This window comes from Podarcis melisellensis, assembly GCF_964234715.1.
Source record: "Podarcis melisellensis genome assembly, chromosome: 15".
Taxonomy (NCBI): domain Eukaryota; kingdom Metazoa; phylum Chordata; class Lepidosauria; order Squamata; family Lacertidae; genus Podarcis; species Podarcis melisellensis.
This window is the reverse complement of record NC_138532.1, coordinates 24615582-24635131: the sequence shown is the minus strand read 5'-3', so window position 1 is coordinate 24635131 and position 19550 is coordinate 24615582. Positions and strand designations below refer to the sequence as shown.

The following is a 19550-nucleotide window of genomic DNA, read 5'->3' as shown; positions in this document are numbered from 1 at the left end:
GAGTTTTTTCCTTTTTCCAGAAATCGTTACCTTTTTAATGTGTACCAGAACGCATATTATAATGCTGCAAGCCTGGCTGCTGTTATATTTTATGTAGAATACTCATTCAGAAATTAAAAAGAAAAGAAAATCTGTTTCTAAAAGAAAGCTCTTTGACTAATGGCTTATTCTATAGTTTAGGTCAGCCTTTCACAGACTGGTACCCTCCAGATGTTGTTGCACTCAGGCCCTTTCAGCTCTACCCAGCCCGGCCAAAGAACCATATAGGCACTCAAGTTGCTGCTTTGATGGCTGTCACTCAGAGCAGTGTTTCACTTCTGGAGTAGGGTCGTATCTCAGTGGTAGAGCATCTGTTTTGCATGCGGGAGGCACCAGGTTCAAGCCCCGGCATCTCCAGGTAGCGCTGTCTGAAACACTGGAGAGATGCTGCCGGTCAGTGTAGACAGTACAGAGCTAAGTGGACTAGGGGCATAAATCAGTATAAGGCAACTTCCTGTGTTCCTAGTGGGAGCTGGTGATGCCAAGCTGGCCAAATCTCAGCAATAATGGCTGATATACATCACACTTGGGGTCTGGAGGGAACTGACAGGGCATTGCCTTGGTGGCTCATAGTGAACTTTTATCTAGTCCAGTATTCTGCTTCAAACAATGAGGACTCCCTGCTCCAGCAGATGCTTTGTGAAAGCTCACAAACAGGATGGCAAAGACCAGCTATCCTCCTCTGTTATTTGTCCCCAGCATCCTGGTATTTGTAGGTAGAGTGCCTCTGAGCATGGAGGCTCTGTTAGGCTATCATAGTAGCTAAACGATAGTCCATCCCTCCACTAGTTTGGCCAGTCCTTTTATTTGTAAGCCATCTATGATCACACTTGTTACCTCATTTTGTGGCAGCGACTCCCATAAGTTAATTGTGTATCAAATAAAGGGGAGAAAGTTTTCCTTAGTGCCTGCCTGTTTCATTGGGTTACTGTTGAGTTCCAGTCACTAACAAGAGAGGAAAATATGCCCTCCCTGCTGGCATTCATTTTCTCCATTTTACTAATTGATGCTATAACCCCACTAGTATTTGTAGCGGAGCACCTTTTTCCCAACGTTGCACACGAAGAAAGCGAAGGAGCTGCCAGCCTCTCTTTGATCTTTCCCTCCTTAAAATGTTCAGTAGTTCTTCCAAGTGCTAAATATAGGTACAAAACGTAGGAGACACTTCTGTCCCTTCAGCAGGCACTCACGATGTCCTCTGCCAGCCTCAATTTACACTTTGGCATGAGAGGGCTTCCTCAGCAGTTTTCTGCCAGGGGAGAACCGGTTGCTGGTTCGTTCCTGGACCACCGGCCTAGCACAGCATGGGGAATGCTTCTATTATTCATATCAAGTAGAGGCAGTCAAAGTGCCAGGTAATTTCTGGGGCTCCCTGCATTCCATGGACCTAGCAGGCTGGGGGAATGTTCTGCGTTCCCTGCAGATCGGCTTTTTATGCTCTTGCTCTCAGCCCCATCAATTTTTATAATGGTGAACTTGAGTGGCCACTGAGAAGCAGGAGGGGGGCATCACCAGCAAGGCTCTGTGGAACCCAGAGGTTTCCAGAAACTGGGGAAAGCATCTGACTGATGACTAAGCATGGTCAGTAGCCCTGGAATGTTTGCCTGTCAATTGGAAAAGAAAACCAGGTGTTGGACATGGAATGGAGTGCCTTGGAAACGGGTTCAGCTCAATGTCTGGATCCCTGAAAACGAATGCTCCCATTAGGAGGAAGGGTACACACTGCCACATTCTGTTTCAGGCCCGGCTTGTAGCTTCTAATTCTCTAGGTAGAGTTCAGAGCCAGTTTACACATTCGGGGGGGGGGGGGGAAGGCATGTGGTGCAGACATCTGGGACCGTGCCATTTCAGAATGCAGATGGGGGGGGGGAATAATAGGTATTACTCTGTCATCCATAGCCATGCATTGCGCTTTACAAAATACAAGAGGACAGCCCCTCCTGGCATGTAATTCAGTGCAGTGGGGAGATGAGAGGAAGGAAACGGAGGCAAAGAAAATGGGAAGGGTATGCATTTATTTCACGCTCTTCATGTAGAAAATGTCCCTGTATGCAGAAAGCATGCTAGGCTTAAACCTTCCTCTCTTTTAAGCGCTGCTTTTTCTACACACAGGGAGTTTTTTTGATGGAAGGAGCCTTCAAATATGTGACCCCCCCCTCCAACCACCCCAACACCCCATTCTGAAAGGGTACAATCTCAAAGGATGTACTGTGCAAGAAACACACTGAGTGCCTGGGGAAAGCTTTCATAAATACCACCTATTACTGGGAATCACAACTTGTATTTGTGCAGGTCTTCAGCGAAGTGCAAAAAGGAGACACGGGCCGTTACACCTGTAGAGCGACGAATGCCGTGGGTGATGCCTGGTGCGAGGAGATGGAGATGGAAGTCTGTGAGTCTAGGAAGTGGGGCAGGGGTGGTTTTTTGCTGATGTTCAGGATGCAGTCTTTCCCCCGCAAATAGGGAGGGGTCGGATGTTCATGGCTGTCTTTTCTCCTCCAGATGACCTTAACATTGCTGGGATTGTTGGAGGGGTCATGGTGGTCCTCGCTGTCCTCTTGCTGACTACGGTGGGAATCTGCTGCGCCTACAGGAAGGGATTATTTGTGAACAACAAGCAAAATGGAAATAGGTAAGCCTAAGCAACTGATTCCTCATCTCACTGCTTTCCCCCCAGGTGATTTTCTCTCAGCAGAGGGAGCGAAAGACCAGGTTATTAAAGCCAATCTGCATGTACACATGGGACTGGGTTGTATGTAAGGCCAACTGCTTTAAAGAGCAAATGCCTTAAATCTGGTGCAATGAACTGAGCGCTCATTACACAAGGTAAAAGAATTCCAACAAAGGGGCACTCCCAACGGCTGCAGGACAGTCAGCTCACATAGGCAGCTGCCTTCCGACAGAAGCACAAGCAATGGCCTACTCTCCCTACTTTGAATGGAGAGAAACATTAAAGGAAACAGTCCTTGGCAATATTGCTACAGTGGTACCTCTGGTTGTGAGCAGGATCTGTTCCGGAGGCCCGTTTACAACATGAAAAGAGTGCAACCCCCAGTGGCGTGTCTGCGCACATGCGGGTTGCGATTCACCGCTTCTGCGCATACGTGTGACGTCACCTTGCGTTTCTGCGCATGCATGAGCGGTGAAACCCGGAGGTAAGTGTGTTCTTCGGCATGCAGGAAGTCTCAGGTCCAGTTCAAAGAATCTCTAGTTTAAAAGGATCTGTTTGCCAGCTGATGGGAAAGGTCTCTTTCTACTTGAGAACCCTGGGGAGACACTGCCAGCCAGAGCTGGCAATACTAGGTTAGGTGGACAAATTGTCTGACCTGTGGTGAAGCATCTCCCTGTGAAGCCAGTACCAGCCTTGTTCTTTGGGTGGGTGTTCACATTCCTTCGTCAAAAGAAATGGGGGTGATGGTGATTTTCGAAGCTGGGGAATAAGCCCTGACTGTAGGAGGTTTGCCCATCCTGAGAGAACCAGGGCTTCTGGGATGCTGCAGGTCAGGATGTGGGGATCACACAAGTGAAATAAGGCAGGTTGGAGATGCAGGGCCCATTCTCAACAGGGCCCCTGTGCCCTTTAATCTATGCCTGTGCAGTTTTGCACCATGGCTTCTGAACACAGGAGTTTTAACTTACTGGCACTGGGCAGAAACCTTGTGCTCAGACGCCTGACTTCTTCATTTCTGTCATCTGGTGCTCAGCTTTCCCGTTACTGCATCTGCTGGGTGACGTGAAATGAGGCAACTTTCCTGCGACCAGCTGCAGTAGCGAGTGAGCCCAAAGGGAGCAGATGGCTTAAAATTAGTCACAACAGGAAATGACACCCGAGGAAAAGGAAGACCCTGGGGCAGTGACCAGAGAAAGATAACGTTGTTCCCATCTGATTTGTTAAAACTGACTCAGGCTTCCGAGCTGCCGGGGCTTAAGAGTTGGAGATCACCCTTGCTCTTAGAGCAGCCGTTGAAGTGCTCCAGCTTGGGTACATCTTCAGTTCGATGTTTCTGTTTAATCTCAGAGCATATACATAACACAAACAGCAGGAAGTGTGTATTATTTGGCTTTATAATCAATACTAAGACAGAAACAAACTCTTTTAAACTCTCTAAAAAGTTGCTTTCCCCAGCTGTTCTCCCATGATGCAGCTGTTTGAAGGTGCAGGTCTGCTGTGAGGCACAAATGAGCTCACTGTGCAGAGCACACAGCTCAGCAAGGTTGTTCTTGGGTTAGGGAGCATTTTCTCCTAGCCAAATGCCAAACTACCAAACCACCAAGTTCTGCCTGAAAGGCGGGTTAGTGCCCACAGCTTTCTTTCTCCTTCCCGTCCCTCCCAACTTCACTCCTATAAGCATTTTGTCTTGCCTTCTCCTTGGATTCCTTTAGTATTGCGCCAGATGGGCATTCTCAGAATTCATGTCTGCTTATTTCAGTGCAGTGGAAAGAAACTTTGGCCCTTTCGATTTGCCATCATGGGGAAACCTTTTTGGACCTCCTGGCTTGTAAGAGTTCAAGCCGCAGCTACAGAGCACAGTGCTTCATTTCTGAGCCCCAAACCAGCCTATGCATTTTACCCTGCGGCTTTGTAATGTTCTCTGCGATCTCTTCTAAATAAATACATAGGTAAAATCATGTGAGGGAGCACACACACAGTCCTCCCAGCAGCAGATGCTTGAAAACCAGTGATCTAAGAGCCTTCTTTCCACGCCGCGAGTAAATTGTGTATTCCTTGTTTCCAGCTACAAGACTCCAGCGAAGCCAGACGGCGTGAACTACATCCGCACAGATGAAGAGGTAAGAAGGTCCCCCGGGGCCCAAAGTCAATAGATAAATTTGAAATAGGTTAGATCTCAGGGCGATGCATTCACTGCGGCGTTTGAGATGAGCCAGGGGAGGCAGCTCCAAATGGTAGATAGACGTTGGTGCTGACTTTGGACGTTGAAGCTTCCTGATTCAATGCTGCTTTTATATATATTTAAAAGGCACCCTCTCCCATAATGCTCATTTAATAATTAGGGCAGAGTTCCAGGGCTTTGTGCCCTCTGGATAAACAAATTCTATGTTTCCATGAATTCAACTGCTGGACTGGGAAAAGGTGGATTCTGTGACCTGTATAAATTAAGAAAAATTGGCCTGATTTGCATATTTGTTTCTTATTTATAAATTATGTGTTTCACTGAACCCCGCCCAGTTTTGCATGAAGTTGCTAGTAGTGGGTGAGAGAAGGCAATGAGCTGCTTTCCTCCAGAGTTATATAGATTAAATAATTATATCCTGAGTTATTTTGTTTGCACAAAGTGTAAAGGTTCGTTGCATGCAACTTTGGGCTTTTTAAGTGCAGAATAGATGTGAATCCGGGCTTCCCTTCGAAGTGGAATTATTTAGCTTCACAAGGCAGAACAAAGCACCTTGAAAGTTAAATGGAGGAAGCCAGTTCCCTGCCCCAAGCAGCTTGCAATTTAAATCTCAATGGTAGGGGAGCCAACAAAAGAAAGGGAGGAATGTGAGCGAGTGCCCTTAACAAGCACCCTTCCTGCCCATGCGCAGCTTGGTCTGGTTGCCACTTTCCCATCCTGTCTGACCTTCTCAAGCAGGTGAGAGAAACAAATATCTACCCTGCAGCAGAAACACACAGGTGGCTGCTTTAAGGAGCCCTGGAGTCATTCAGAACCACAAGCTAAAAGGTGAGCTGCAGCCGCCTTCATATGACTCCACCTATAGGAAGAGGCCAGGGAAGTCTCAGGAGATTGTGCTGCTTGGAGCACTACATGTGGCAGGTGTGAGTGGGAGGCCGAGGAGGAGGAAGAACAGAGTGCTGCTTTCTTGACTCCATCGCCTCCATTCTGAAGCCACAGGGACCAAAGGGATGTGTGGAAAACCCAGAACCCCTCATAAGTCTTAAGTGTAGGATACAAAAGTGGCCTATAATGACTCCATTTCATAGAATGACTTTGCTTTAATTTAGGCTGGGGCAAGCAGTTGCAGAAGGTGTACCCTATAGAACTTCTATACCCCCCCACCTGAAAAACTTTGTTTCTCCATTCCAGGGTGACTTCAGGCACAAGTCCTCATTTGTGATATGAAATGGCAGAAGAAATCTGGATTTTGCCCATCAGCAAGAATGGAATATGGATAGAACCTCCTTCTGGAACTCTTTATGAAAGAGCAGATAACAAATGGCGTGTTCATGGATGCGCTTTAGAGGAAAACTGAACAAATCACCCATGCACACACACTCACACACGTGTGCATACCTGATTTTTATTTTTTTGGCCAAAGTCAAGCGATGATTTCTTTCTTTCTTTTTAAAAATAACCAAACCAATCTCTTATTCCCTGGAAAGTGCCATGTAGATCAGCACAGTCCAGACCCTGTGGACAAGGAAAGGACCTTTGGCAGGAGAAATAACGATTCCCTAAAAGTATCCGTGGGACCACGTTCCTCCATCATTCCTCCATGCCATTGGAGGCTGTGGAGCTGCCTCCTGCCAGCGTTTTACAGATTGCCAGGCTACCAGCACTTAAAAGGGGAAATCTTAGAAATGGGCTTACACTACTTCCTTTTCCATTTCTTCTCTCTCTCTTTTTTAATTCACAGAAGTGTTAACAATGGCAGTAGAACGAAATTCTGCCTAGAGAGATCAGAAAGGCCCTACTGGCCAGCTAAGCATCTGGTGACCTGATGCTTTGAGTCGGGATCCTGCGCTCTTGCAGCAGCTGTGTTGAAAAGCACAGAAGCCGTGTGTGCTTTCATTTTCCTAAAGCGCAAATAACGGAAACAGCAGACACTTCCAGAGCCCACCAGAAACTAGGTTGCTGCCAGCCAATTGCTGTAATTCTTGCCAACGGTGTCCGCTTATTAAACATGCACACAAGGCACCAATCAACACATGGAGATGGCAGGAATTCCAGGATGGTGCCATAATAATAATAATAATAGGATGCAGTTCCCATGACAACACACACTGCACAAATAGGATGCCATGAGCCTTCTGCCATCAAAGCATCCTAGGGCTTAGGAGGCTACCATAGTCTTTATTGATGTCTTTTGTGCACCATTCCCTTTCACAAAAGTACTCTAGGCGTGGGGGCGGCATGGTGTGGCACTCTCACAAGTCTAGATATATACAAGCTGCATTCCTTGCTGAGGCTTATATGCTCTTGACACTGCTGTGATTTTCTTCTGAGTCAGTTGCAATCCTCCATGGTGTCTTGGAACAGGCAGTGAGGAAGTAAGTGGGACAGCCATTCCCTTCTCCCCACTGAGTAACGTTAAGGTATGACAAAGTATTTTGTTGTCGTAACCCTATGCTGGCGGAGAAGGCAGATTAAGGGGGTGGGTTTTGGTCTAAGATAGCCATTCCTCTGATCCTACACCATCTCTGGCTCACGCCTCCCCACCTTGTAGTTGACCGTTGTCATGCCATCACCACATTTCACTATAACAACTTAATTTGGGCTTAGGTGATGGACATCAGATTGTAGTTCTGGCAGTTAACCTCTGTACCAGCACTGACAGAACTAAGTGAATGATTCTCACATTGAAAAATAGCATGCCGTCGGGAAGGTTAGGCGAAAATCCTTCTTGCTGACATTCTAGTTTTCTCTGTGCGGGGTGTGTTTTTTTTCTGTATGGTGGAGCATCTGGTCACGTGAGCCACCCCTACCTGTATGAGGAAGTGGTACGGCGCACACATAGGTGAACCACCTCGCCTTGGAGTTATCCAGGTGTTAAGGTTTTTATTGGTGATGCTGCCTTCAGCCAGCCAGTGTAACTTGTGGATTCAGTTATCACGTTGTTAGAAAGGCTGGGATTTGGAGGGTGGTGTTGGCAATATATATATATGTGTGTGTGTGTGTTTGTGTGAATCTGCTTTAACTGCTTGGGAGGATTCTTTGGTCATTCCATCTTTTTTATTATTCAGTAGTCTGATCAGATGTTGCATGGTCAGCTCAGCCTTGTCAGTTTCCAGTGCCACAAGTTGGTTGTGTCATCCTGCTCCTCCACCGCCACCCCCGGTTTGGCGTCTCCAAATTGAGGTTTTGCCCACAGCAAAATTCCCAAGAAATCCACATGAAGCAGGATAGAGTGGGACAAAGAACCTTTGCTGAATTTCCCATTTAATGTCTCCGCAATGTTTCAGCCATTTTCAGGCCAGCATGAGAACATTTCTTCCTCATTTTACATCAAAACGCTCCCTGTGTGCATTCAGCACCTAATCCCGCTAATCCGCATTGAGCAATCTTGCCTGTTGTGCACCCCTTTCCATGCCAATCAAAGCATACAGGTGCTTCCCTGGACAGGTAAGCGCAAAAGCCAAACCTTCTGTGCAGCAGGGCTGAAATTCCAACTTGGTACCAAGGCTGAGGGCAAAGCTTTTCTACCGTTCCTCCTTTTGTAGAATTCCGCATTCTAAAGTTTTTGCAAAGATATATTTTGATTACTTAAAAAAAAAGTGGGTAATGTTTCTATTTAAAATGTAAATAGGTTGGTAGGCCAAACAGTGTTTAAGTAATAATGTAGCTTTTTGGGGGAAAAAGGCTTCTTAGGTTTTGTTTAATGACAGGTGGGAGATCCTGTGCTGATTCAAACCATATCAGTATTGTTAACAGAGCACAGAAAACTGTAGAAGACAAGGAAAGCGGGCAGCTTGTTCTCTTCCTGTTTCCCTTTATTTGGGGTTGGGGGTGGTTGGGGAATAAGACATATTGTAATCTGCAGGAAGAACTGCTTTTATCTCTCAGTATTTCTGCTCTTCCTGCAGCAACAAAATGGACCAGGATGGAAGGAACTGTACAATTAGTTGCAGGAAGGGAAGTGTTTTATCAGATGGCAGCCTTTCGATGCGTCACGCCAAACGGACAGGTTTGTGGTAGAATGTGGCATTAGAAGGAAAAGCCCCAAATGTGGGCAAGACCTTTGGCACACCCAGGGCTGCTCTAACCCTTTGGATGTTCCCTTTGAATCCTGGACACACGTAAAAGCAAAAGAAGAGGAAGAGTTGCCAAATGAATCTGTTAAGTTTTAAGAAGGTTAAAGCCGCCTCTTGGTCTCATGTGATTCATTCAGTTTCAACTCGAAAAAACTTGGGTCACAAATTAGAAAAGGAGGTTGGTTGAGAAAGTACACAGGGTCCCCCCCTCTTTTTAGCAGTAATGATGGGGGCTGCCAACACATCTAGCTATAAGCTGATAATTCCGAGTTTCTTGCCATGTTTTATTCCTCAGTCTGGAAGGGTGCTGTGGGGCCAGTCATTGTTCTGCAAGAACAATTTCCTGCCGTGGGGTGGGGGTGGGGAAGAGGGGTAAGCGTGTGTTTCTTCTTTTTTAAAAAAGCATAGCATACTTTTGCAGCAACGGTGTTTTTCAGCTACCAATTTTATGGTCTTAACTTTGGATGCAGACAGTATTTTATATTATTATTGCATTTTTTTTTTTTGGACTGTTTTGTGTTTCCTTTGTTCATGGTCTGTATTAATCTGCCTTGGAATATCCGAAACGGCGAGTGGATTTTTCTTTTCTCTTAGGGTGTGTGTGTGTTTAAAGAGAGTTTGGAGATGTCATTGATGTGTTTCGTTTCTTTGCAGGGGCCCAGATCCCTCCCCTCTCTTTTCAAGCTAAGGTGGCAACAATAAAGGGGAAGATGTACCAGGGCATTTCACTGCCGCTATCTTGTTTTGATTTAACCATGGCTACCTCTAAGAGGCATTCAACCAAAGCATAATTTTCTTCCACTGCCGAAATGCTTCCCCCCCCTAAACCTCAGTGATAGAATAGGGTTGCCTTCAGAATCAAAACAGCTCTCCTTTCCACTTTTGTTTGTTCATTGTGCTGCTTGGGAGAGAGCGGAGCAAAGGCTTGCAGTATTATAATTTATTAGAAGGAATTGAAATGAAGGGCTAGCACCACCCACCTTTGAGACATGTCTGCACGACCCAAGCCCATCTGGGATTAGCAGTCATGATTTGCAGGCTGAGAAAATGGTAGTTCTGCAAGAGGGATAAGGTCTTAGCACAGGGATGGGGAGCCAGTTGGGTCCTCCTGATTCTGTTGGATTCTAGCTCCTTTTAGCTCCAGCCAACATGGCAAACAGTCAAGGATGATGGGATTTGGAGTCCCCAACAGCATCTGGAGGGCTACAGTTTCTCTCCAGCCCCAAGCAGAAATATAGTCCCCTTTGCAAAGCTGCCACTGTAGGATATTGGGTAGCTGGTGCCTAGGTATAAGGGGAACATGGAGGTTTGGTTCTCAGTAGGCTTGGAAGCAGGGAGAGGACTCTCTGTTAAACAGCAAGCTGGGGATTCAGTGTGTGCTATCAGGGCACCTGGCTAAGGCTGAATTGGTCTTGGGTTCAGTTCTTTTAGCGCCGCCACTTTGCACACTTTGCAGAATTTTGGATGGTGCAGTTTTAAGAACGCAGTTGGAGAAACTATTTTCGAATGGTCCTCAGTGGCTTAAAAAAAACAAGCCACCACCAGTACAGATAATGAAGTCTCACCTAAGGAGGAAAACAATGCAGTTTGGTATACGCAGTTAACTTTCCACTTAGGAAAGTGGTTTTTCCCTTTTAAATAAATAAATGAATGAATTTTTCACTTATACTCTGAAATGCTACTGTCCATCCTACCACCTCTCAGGACCATACTGTCCCATTCTGCAGCAGGTAACTCTGCAGCCCCATATCATGCAAAAGGAGGGAGTAGAGTGGGGGAGCATACCACTTCAACTTGCAGGTGGTGAGGAGGTCATTTTTTGAATGCTCTCCACCACACCGAGCATGCAATAATTTAGCACTTAAGGAAGACATGATTCATACGATCATTTCCTTGAGACGCTTCCTTTATAAGCATGCACTGTTTTAGATGGAAGACAGTTAAAAATGTGACCCTACTAGCTGCAGTCTAAAGTGGCACAAGCCTGCCTTTTTACCACCATAATCTGCTCTTATACAGGAGAGTTGGCTGTGGTTGTTGCCTTCAATGAAGTGTTCTTCCAAAAGGTGAAAAGGGAGAAAGACCTAGATAGGAGGGGCCAATTATTCATCTCCTTTTTATTTATACCATGGGAGTTTCTTAGATTGAAGTCATATCAGTTGATCCAGTTTTGTCACACAGATGGGTGCTTGAAAGGCTGATTCCTCATTTTACTTGGATACTCCGCCCCCGAAAAACATGACTATTCTGGGTTCAGAAATGTACCAGTGGCATCTCTTCCCAGGTCAGGGGTGTCCGCCCTTGAAATAGCTTCACAGAATTCATTGTAAATATTTGACAAGTTTGTACTAATGTGTTGCATTTAACTTTGCCAAGAATGTTTTACATAAATATAAAAAGAAAAGGTGTGTGTAGTAGTCTTTTGTTGTGGTTTGGGAAGTGAGGTGGGATGAGTTCTCTGCAAATAAAGGGTGGTGGACACATGGAGGTGCTTTTGGAGTAGTGGGAGATGGTTTGCTGCTGAAGCCACCCAGGGGTTGTGTGAACTTGTTCAGCAGGTTCCTGTGTAGAATTAAATATTACCTAGCATTTGGGTGAAATCTGTACGAGACAAATGTTAGAGTCGTCTCACTAGGTTACTGGAACCAACTTAGCATAGCAACTCTCCCAGGAGGACAACTGACCTTTCTTTGTGACAACGTTCCCTTGGGGGGGGGTGGCTAACTTCACTGGACTGCAGCAATGATGGATTGCTTGTACGTACGTATGAAGTCAGCACCACAGACACAGTTTTGGGCAGACAGCCTGAGAGCAGCTTGGCTGCAAAGACTGGGTTACATGATGAAACACAGGGTTATATATACTGTCGCTGTTTAAAACCTCAGCACCACATGTCTTCTGTGGGTAGGACAGAGGTATATAAATGCTTTAAATAAACAAATGGACATTAAAAAAAAAAAGATGCCAGAAAGCACACCACAGTTGAACTAGCATTTGTGTGTTCAAGGGGTGGTTGCATGGAACAATCTGCAGTCCATATAGATTTGAGTCAGATTTTTTTAAAAAAAGGTTTGTGGCCCATAGTTCCGCCTCCTATCACCCAATAGCACTTCTCTATCTTCTCCATGCAGAGGGCCTACCACCTGCTTGTTCTTCCTCTTGCTTTGAACATGGCTGAACAAATCTTTATTATTAGCTTTGGCCTGCCAGGCCTTCGCCCTGCAACTGTTAGCTACTTGTGTATATTCTCCCTTTGATTTCCCCTTTCTTCCGTTTCTGATACATAAATTAGCCTCTTAAGCAATTATGGAATCTAGCTGCTAGCACAACAGAAGGCTGAGGCAAAGCTGTCGCAGCAGGTGGAATGGAAGGCAGAGAAGCTCCTCCCACACCAAGAGGGTCCAAGTCATCAGCCTAACCCTACATATAAAGCAAGGCAGGGGCACAATGCACAGCTGGTAGCCTCCACTACTGAAAGAGCATTTCTGATGCTGGATGGGTGGTTAGTATAATTTCTTTGTATTGATAGTGCTTTTCCCTAATTCACACAAGATCCAAAGTAATTCCAGAATAAACTATGCAAAAGTTGCACAAAACTACCTTTACACAGGTTAAATAATCCAGTCCCCCCTCTAAGCAGACAATTTCAAACAATTTCATACAGGCCAGTTTTTACCAATAGGTCCTTTATGCCAGGTTTCTTGAGCAGCTGACTGGCCCCTATGAGTTAGAGCCAATGCTGAACTAGACTAACCATTAGGTAAAGGTACCCCTGACCGTATGGGCCAGTCTTGCCAGACTCTAGGGTTGTGCGCTCATCTCACTCTATAGTCCGGGAGCCAGCATTGTCCACAGACACTTCCGGGTCACGTGGCCAGCGTGACAAGCTGCATCTGGTGAGCCAGCGCAGCACACGGAACGCCGTTTACCTTCCCGCTGGTAAGCGGTCCCTATTTATCTACTTGCACCCGGAGGTGCTTTCGAACTGCTAGGTTGGCAGGCGCTGGGACCAAACGACGGGAGCGCACCCCGCCGCGGGGATTCGAACCGCCGACCATACGATCGGCAAGTCCTAGGTGCTGAGGTTTTACCCACAGCGCCACCCGTGTCCCTACATACTAACCATTAGTCTAACCTTAAAAGACCCTTTTATTATTGGAAAGGCATGCACTCAACCCATCTGGGAATTTAAACATAGTCCTGCCCTTTTACATTTGACCCTCATAACAGTCATGTTTTCAAACCCCTCTTTTATAAGAACTATTTCTTAAGTAAAATGCTCATAACTTTGAGAGCCTCTTCATCGAGATCGTCTTCGGATATTACACTATTTACCTATGCAGGAAACAAATGTATTAGAGAAGGCAGCAAGCGAAAGGCTCAAACAAGTTTTACACACACACACACACACACACACTCTGCAGATAGGTTTTCAATCAAATCAAATACTTGAACATGTAAGCTTGGCTCTTATTTATTGTGCATACAATCATAACCAAGCCTAAGTTAAGAACCTGGCTAGAAGCCAAGAAATAATTAAGATAAGAACAGGAAGGTTGTGTATACACAAAGTTATTCACATGCTGCGGTTATTTGAATAAAGCTCTCTTACCAAGTTTCTTCTCCGGGAATGGCTTTGGCAAAAGTCTTAAAAGCCCTGTAGGTCAAATTTGGAAATGAGGCACCTAGTTTTGCTCAGATCCCAGAAGGCTGTGGCCCTTGGTCCTTTCTCATTGCACCCCTTTGCTGGCTAGGGCTCCTTGTTCTAAACAGAGGACAACACAGATTCTCCTGACTTCTTGACATTTGGACTTTCAAGAGGGCAGGAGGAGCTCAGCGGAGAAGGAGTGCTCATGTATAGAAACTTCCTGTGGCTCTTTGGCTTTTTTTGTGGGGTGCATGGAGGGGAAGGATTCTGTAATAAGGGATGTCCAACTGCAGCATGGCACTGTTCACATGCATTCTTTCCATGGAAATAATTGCAAAGGCCTTCCCTGCAGTAGATGATCTGATCTGGACAAAGCATTTGTCCATGGAAGCCAAGTCTCTTTCCCGTTTGACTCAACACTGGTATTACTCAAAAGGTGCATGTCCAGAAAGTAAAATGAGATAAAAGCTGTGAAGGTAAATGTTTGAAGAAAGATTTTTTGTGAGACAGTACATGTTGGTTCTTTGGCAGGAGCAACTCAGATGTGCAGCCCCACCAACCTGGATTCAACTGCCTCAATGACTTTTTAAAATTATTCCTGTACATGTATATAGAAGCTCAAATATATACAGAGTGTGCCCCAACCAGTGCAGTGATGAATTACTAATATTAACAGTATCAAAATAGACATTTATCATACAGCAATTACAAAAGCAAGCCGTGATCTTCAAATAGTCTCCTCAAGCCATTGCAGAGAAGACGTAAAACATGATCATGCTTCTTTACAAGCTGGGGCTATAGAAGGCAAGGGCCATCATTTGCTTGACAGCCTGGGAGTCTTGCGGCTGGACCTCCTCAGCCCTACACTTGAGGGGTTGCTTCTCCTCATTGGAGAGTTTATCTTCCACTGCTGAGGCTGCGGCAACCTACAAGTTGAGATGGAAAATAGTTTTGAAAAATAGGTTAAGTAAACTAGTGTTTAGAGCAGGGATGGAGAATCCGTGGCCCTCTGCATGTCATCAGCCTCCTGCGCCCATTAACGCCAGCCTACATGGACAGAGGATGATGGGAGCTGTAGTTTAATTAACATCTCAAAGTACTCAGGCTATCCATTCCTGGCTTAGTCATTCTGCACTAGAACAGGAAACACAAGTTTAGTGTGCAGCCAAAATCTGCACAAAACGGGGGTCTCGCCAAACAATGGGGAATCAATCTGCTTTTGTTCAACGAGGAAAGCAAGGATTGCATCCATTGTTGGTCCTACCCAGAGCAGACCAATTGAAATGAATGGGCATGACGAGTTCTATTCTAGACAATCGCTTGAATGCTGCTCATGTAAACAAAATCTCTACTTGCTGAAAACTAGAATGAGAGAGAGGCTAGCCTAGAATACTTCTTCCTTACTATTTGACGGATAGAGAGGGTTTTGCTCTGAAAGATGGCATGTAGTAGTTACTTATTTCCAAGACTTTTGTGTACGGTTATTTTTAAAAAGAGAGTTATGGGAAGCACTCTGACATCTGTCCCCCAACTGCAGTTTACAGTGATATTTTCCACCAGCAACCTTTGAAACAAAGGTCATTTGGGTGGCTTTCCGATGAACAGCACATTGACATCTTCTCTATTCAATAACCCTTTGCTGGCTGCACCACAAGACACAGTGTTTCACCACCATTTTGCAAAAAGGGCAGTTACCGCTGGTTTCAACAGTTATTCTTTCTGCCAGGGAGAAACAGCACTGGTGCCTGGGAATAAATTCTGTCTGATCTCCGTTGCATGGAGCACAAGTGTTGGTTGGAGTGCAGAACTAGAACTGGGGGAGACCCGGTTCGAATCCCTGCTCAAATGCAAAGTTCAGTGGGTGACCTTGGGGCTGTTGCACTCACTCTATCAGACTAATACATAAAACGGCAGGAGGGTGTGTGTGTGAACTATGTGTCACCCTGAGCTCTTTGGAGGAAGAGTGGGACAAAAACATGCAGAACTACTGTTTGGCACAAGCTGATTTTGGGATTGCAGAGCTGCCCCAGCCAAGGCATCTATTATACTCACGGCGAATCTGGTAAAGGCAAGCAGATAATCTGACTCGGTGGCTCCTGGGCTCCTTGATCTTCTGCAAGTGGAATGGCAGAAATATTACTATGCCTCGGGTTTGTTTTTTTCTTTCTGTCCGTCTGTCTTTCGTTTCTTTCTATCTAACCACAATAATGCACAGCAGCAACTTACCTGCATCTGAAGCTGGCGTTTGGGTCTGGTGGATATAACTGACTCCTGACCCAAAGGTCACGTTGTTAATAGTCTCTGGGGAAAAAAACACCACAAAGTTTAGCAGAAGCTCACCTGGACACTTAAGAACTGAAAGGAGTGTTGCGAGACGGGGGAGTGGCCAATACTAAACCCCTCCCTAGCAGCCAGACCTCCTCAGATTGCTATAACAAAGATGGGGGAATCAACCAGGTATGCAAACACCTAATTGCTCAGGGTAAGGGAAGGAAACAGTTTGAAATATGGAAAATTCACCTCTTCTCCTTTAACTTCCATTTTTCAGGCTCCTGATAATGCCATTCATGGCTTCATGGAGATTTGTGTGGGTAAGCAGGCTAATAAAATGTTTGGGTAAGTCAGTAGGTAGGTTTTGGGGAGGAACCATAGTCACATGCTTTGCCTGCACAATATCCCGCATTCAAGCCCTGGATGATAGCCGCAAGAGACTCTGGAGAGATGCTGCCCATCTGAGTAGACTGTTTTGATTAGATGAATCAGTGGAATGACTGCACACCAAACTGCGTGCAGAAGCAGCTCTTTAGTTTCCAGGGAACCCAGAAGCAGGTTCAGAATAGTGGCACACAACAGGAGAGAGAGGGTGGAAGTCTTGTAGCTGCTCATACATGTAACACCAATCTATGGCTTGGCATTATGTCCTAAGGGACTAAGTATCCTGGCTCACAAATAAACCTATGGTTTGTTTAGCCTAACTATGACTTGCTGTTCTGCCAAAAGTAAAAACACTTGTTTAACCATGGCTTGCTTGCATACTACACCCAAGGTACTCACCAGCCCAAAGAGGCACAAGAGTAGCTTGGAAACAAGCCAAACTGTGGTTTGTTTGTTCAATTCATGATTTGTTGAAGAAACAGTGGGTTGGCACACACAGTGAGTTTTTGTTCAGGTTTCTCTGTGTGTCTGTTGATTGTTTTTTTGGACCATATAGTTGCCTTCTCATTTTAGGACCGGGGGACCCAGAGCCAGTGGGGCGATGACAGCTCAATCCTGGCCAGCTCAGGCAGTAGTAATGTGACACACAGCTTGTGTCACTGCTAGGAAGCAAAGCTGGAATTTTAAGCCTTGGCCCCCAATGGGATTAACAGTCCCCTCCCTCCCACTCTCCCCAGCATATGTTGCTTAAATGGAGCATCAGTGCCAGCCCCCAGGCAGAAAGCAAGGCACGGTTTTCACGGCTGTGGCATCCCAAGACTTTGCGCAAAGCTGACGTTGGGAAGTTAAGGACATCTGGTGTTAATGTTGAGTCTATCAACTCAGCCAAGTCGGGGAGAGGATGGCACAGAGGGTCAGATGTCTGCAGTCAGCTTGCTGTGAATATCACAGCACGGCTTTGAAAAAGAGACACTCTCCTGGTCACCTAAGGTCTTGGGGCACGGTCTTTCCCTGGCCTGTTGCAGATCACTTTTAGACTGAAGATAGCAGCAGCTATCACAGAGCATTGGAGCCCTTCCAAAATAAAGGCACAGGCTCCTGTAGGCTTCATGAGTATTTGGTTTCACAGAGTGCTGCCTTTATTCCCCCCCCCATTTATTTATTTTTTGGTACACATGCAAACGCGAATGCCCACCAGTTTAGGACAACTTGTAGCATCACAAACTTTATGACCCACTGCTTAAGGTACAGTCAGGAAAGTGTTCATTCCACAATCCTGTGTATGCGAATAAAAAATTTGGGTCTCTGGGCACAGCATCCAGCATCCTGTGGTTCATCTTATTCTTTCAAAAGGTAAATTTCAAACCTTAAGTAAATGTGAAATCTTGCAAATCAGAATGGTGCCCATTAGCATTGCAAGTGGTCAGGGACATGACTTAGTGCCCTGTATGGTTCCTTCTTCTGCCATGATTAGGAAGATCAGGGTACAAAATACAGGTAATGCAAAAATAAATGTAAACTTGCAGCTTCCTTTCCTTCCAGCCAAAACTTGCAGTCTGACTGTCACTAGGGACAGGCAACCCACCAAATCGCCTGAACTACCCTTGCTGTCTCATCTGCCCAGTATGATTTGGGAAGAAGGGGATTCAGGAAGAGCTGTTGTCAACATGTGAACACACATTTGTCAGCTAATATCCTTTAGGAATATGGAATACAATTTTGAAGTGGAGCCTGAAGCCAAAACACTGTGCTAGGGAAGGTACCAATGAGTGCAGGTCTAGTGCTGGGTTGATCTACCAAGAAATGGTCATGAGGATTAGTGCTGAGACACTTGACCAGAAAAACATATATGCACATCAGGATTTCAGACCACTGAGAAAGAAAGACCATATACTAGGAATGGAGAAATCTGTCCCTTCAGATGCTGCTGGACTACAACTCCCATCATGCCACCACTGGCTGAGCCTGATGGGAGTTAGAGTCCACAGATGAAAAGAATGGTGTTCATTCACCATGAGCTGTTACTAGTGGACGCATCGTAGGAAGGGATTCATGACTCTCTTAAAGTAGCTATTTGACTGCCTGGTTGGACTCTTTGTTGTTATGAACTGTGTGCACTGAATTTGTAATACGCTGCCATTTTCTACCATTGCACTTGCCAGGTTTGGTTTCTTTTCTTTGCAAGGTTGCAGTGGAGTGCAATTTTCCAGAAATGGCAGGGCTAGGGGACTAGGAGACCCCTGAAGCCAGCCCTGCCACATTCCCTTCAAAGTAGGGCTGCTTCCACACACCCCTCCATAACAGACCACCTCTTCAGAAACTTACGCTCAGGGGTACTGATTGCTCGACCTTCCAGGGGAACGTTGGTTCCAGATGATGGTCGGTTTAGACTGGCCAAAGACACTAAAAGAAAAAGGAGAAGAGCGTTAGAGACAGTGGCTATCCCCAGCAAGACACCTCTAGTTAGTCTGAATCAGGAACTGTGTGTACATTTAAGGTGGTTCTGAGACAGAATCTCTACCAGATAAAGAAAGGCTCACCTTTACTGTTCTGCCTGCTCCCTGGAGATGTGGGTCTCCCGCCCAGGCTCCTGCTGCGCTGACTGAAAGCAGCCTCTGCGACCTTCTTAGCAGAGTTGAGGATGGCAATGGTATTCAAGGACCTGTTCCTAGGAAGGAGGAAAAGGGTAGAGATGTTGCTGGCGTTCTGGTCGATGCAGAGTAAGCAAGCTTTAGAAGAGCATCTGCCGAGCATCACAAGGCGACAACAAATTGGACCTCTGGAAAAAGATTCCTTTGAACCTGCAGTTCAGTGCATTGATACACTTGATTTATAACCCGATGGTATGTAGACAAACCTAAGGCTAGCAGCAACCATCTCGCACGAAGTGTGACAGTTTAGCACACTATAAAAGCCTAATAATAATAATAAAATTTTTTATTTATATCCTGCCCTCCCCAGCCGAAGCCGGGCTCAGGGCGGCTAACAACAATCAAATAATCCAACATTCTAAAAACATTTCATTATAAAAATTAATTAAAATCAAATTGATGGCAACCGTTAAGCAAAATTCTGTGCAGATTGCCAGAGGAGGGAGTCAGGCTGCGCCCTGACCAAAGGCCTGGTGGAACAGCTCTGTCTTGCAGGCCCTGCGGAAAGATGTCAGGTCCCGCAGGGCCCTAGTCTCTTGTGACAGAGCATTCCACCAGATTGGAGCCGCAGCCGAGAAAGTGTAGAAGGCAAGCTGCACACAAATGCTGCCTGCGAAGATGCACAGAA

General features: G+C 45.8%; 2 protein-coding genes across 2 annotated transcripts in view; one reads left to right on the top strand and one right to left on the bottom strand.

Annotated features, from left to right (window-relative positions):
• JAM3 (junctional adhesion molecule 3) overlaps positions 1-11372 on the top strand; it is a 40380-nt gene extending 29008 nt beyond the window's left edge. Inside the window, exons 6-9 of the mRNA XM_081890009.1 lie at positions 2332-2431; positions 2542-2671; positions 4776-4830; positions 6084-11372. Of these exons, the coding sequence (XP_081746135.1) occupies positions 2332-2431; positions 2542-2671; positions 4776-4830; positions 6084-6119 (321 nt within the window). The 3' untranslated portion in view covers positions 6120-11372. The remainder of the gene's footprint in view (positions 1-2331; positions 2432-2541; positions 2672-4775; positions 4831-6083) is intronic.
• Positions 11373-13426: 2054 nt separating this feature from the next.
• The window catches only part of NCAPD3 (non-SMC condensin II complex subunit D3), a 45521-nt gene continuing 39397 nt past the window's right edge, over positions 13427-19550 (bottom strand). The window contains exons 31-35 of the mRNA XM_081889740.1: positions 18812-18939; positions 18597-18674; positions 15843-15917; positions 15669-15729; positions 13427-14542 (exon numbers count right to left, since the gene is read on the bottom strand). Coding sequence (XP_081745866.1) covers positions 14431-14542; positions 15669-15729; positions 15843-15917; positions 18597-18674; positions 18812-18939 — 454 coding nt within the window. The 3' untranslated portion in view covers positions 13427-14430. The remainder of the gene's footprint in view (positions 14543-15668; positions 15730-15842; positions 15918-18596; positions 18675-18811; positions 18940-19550) is intronic.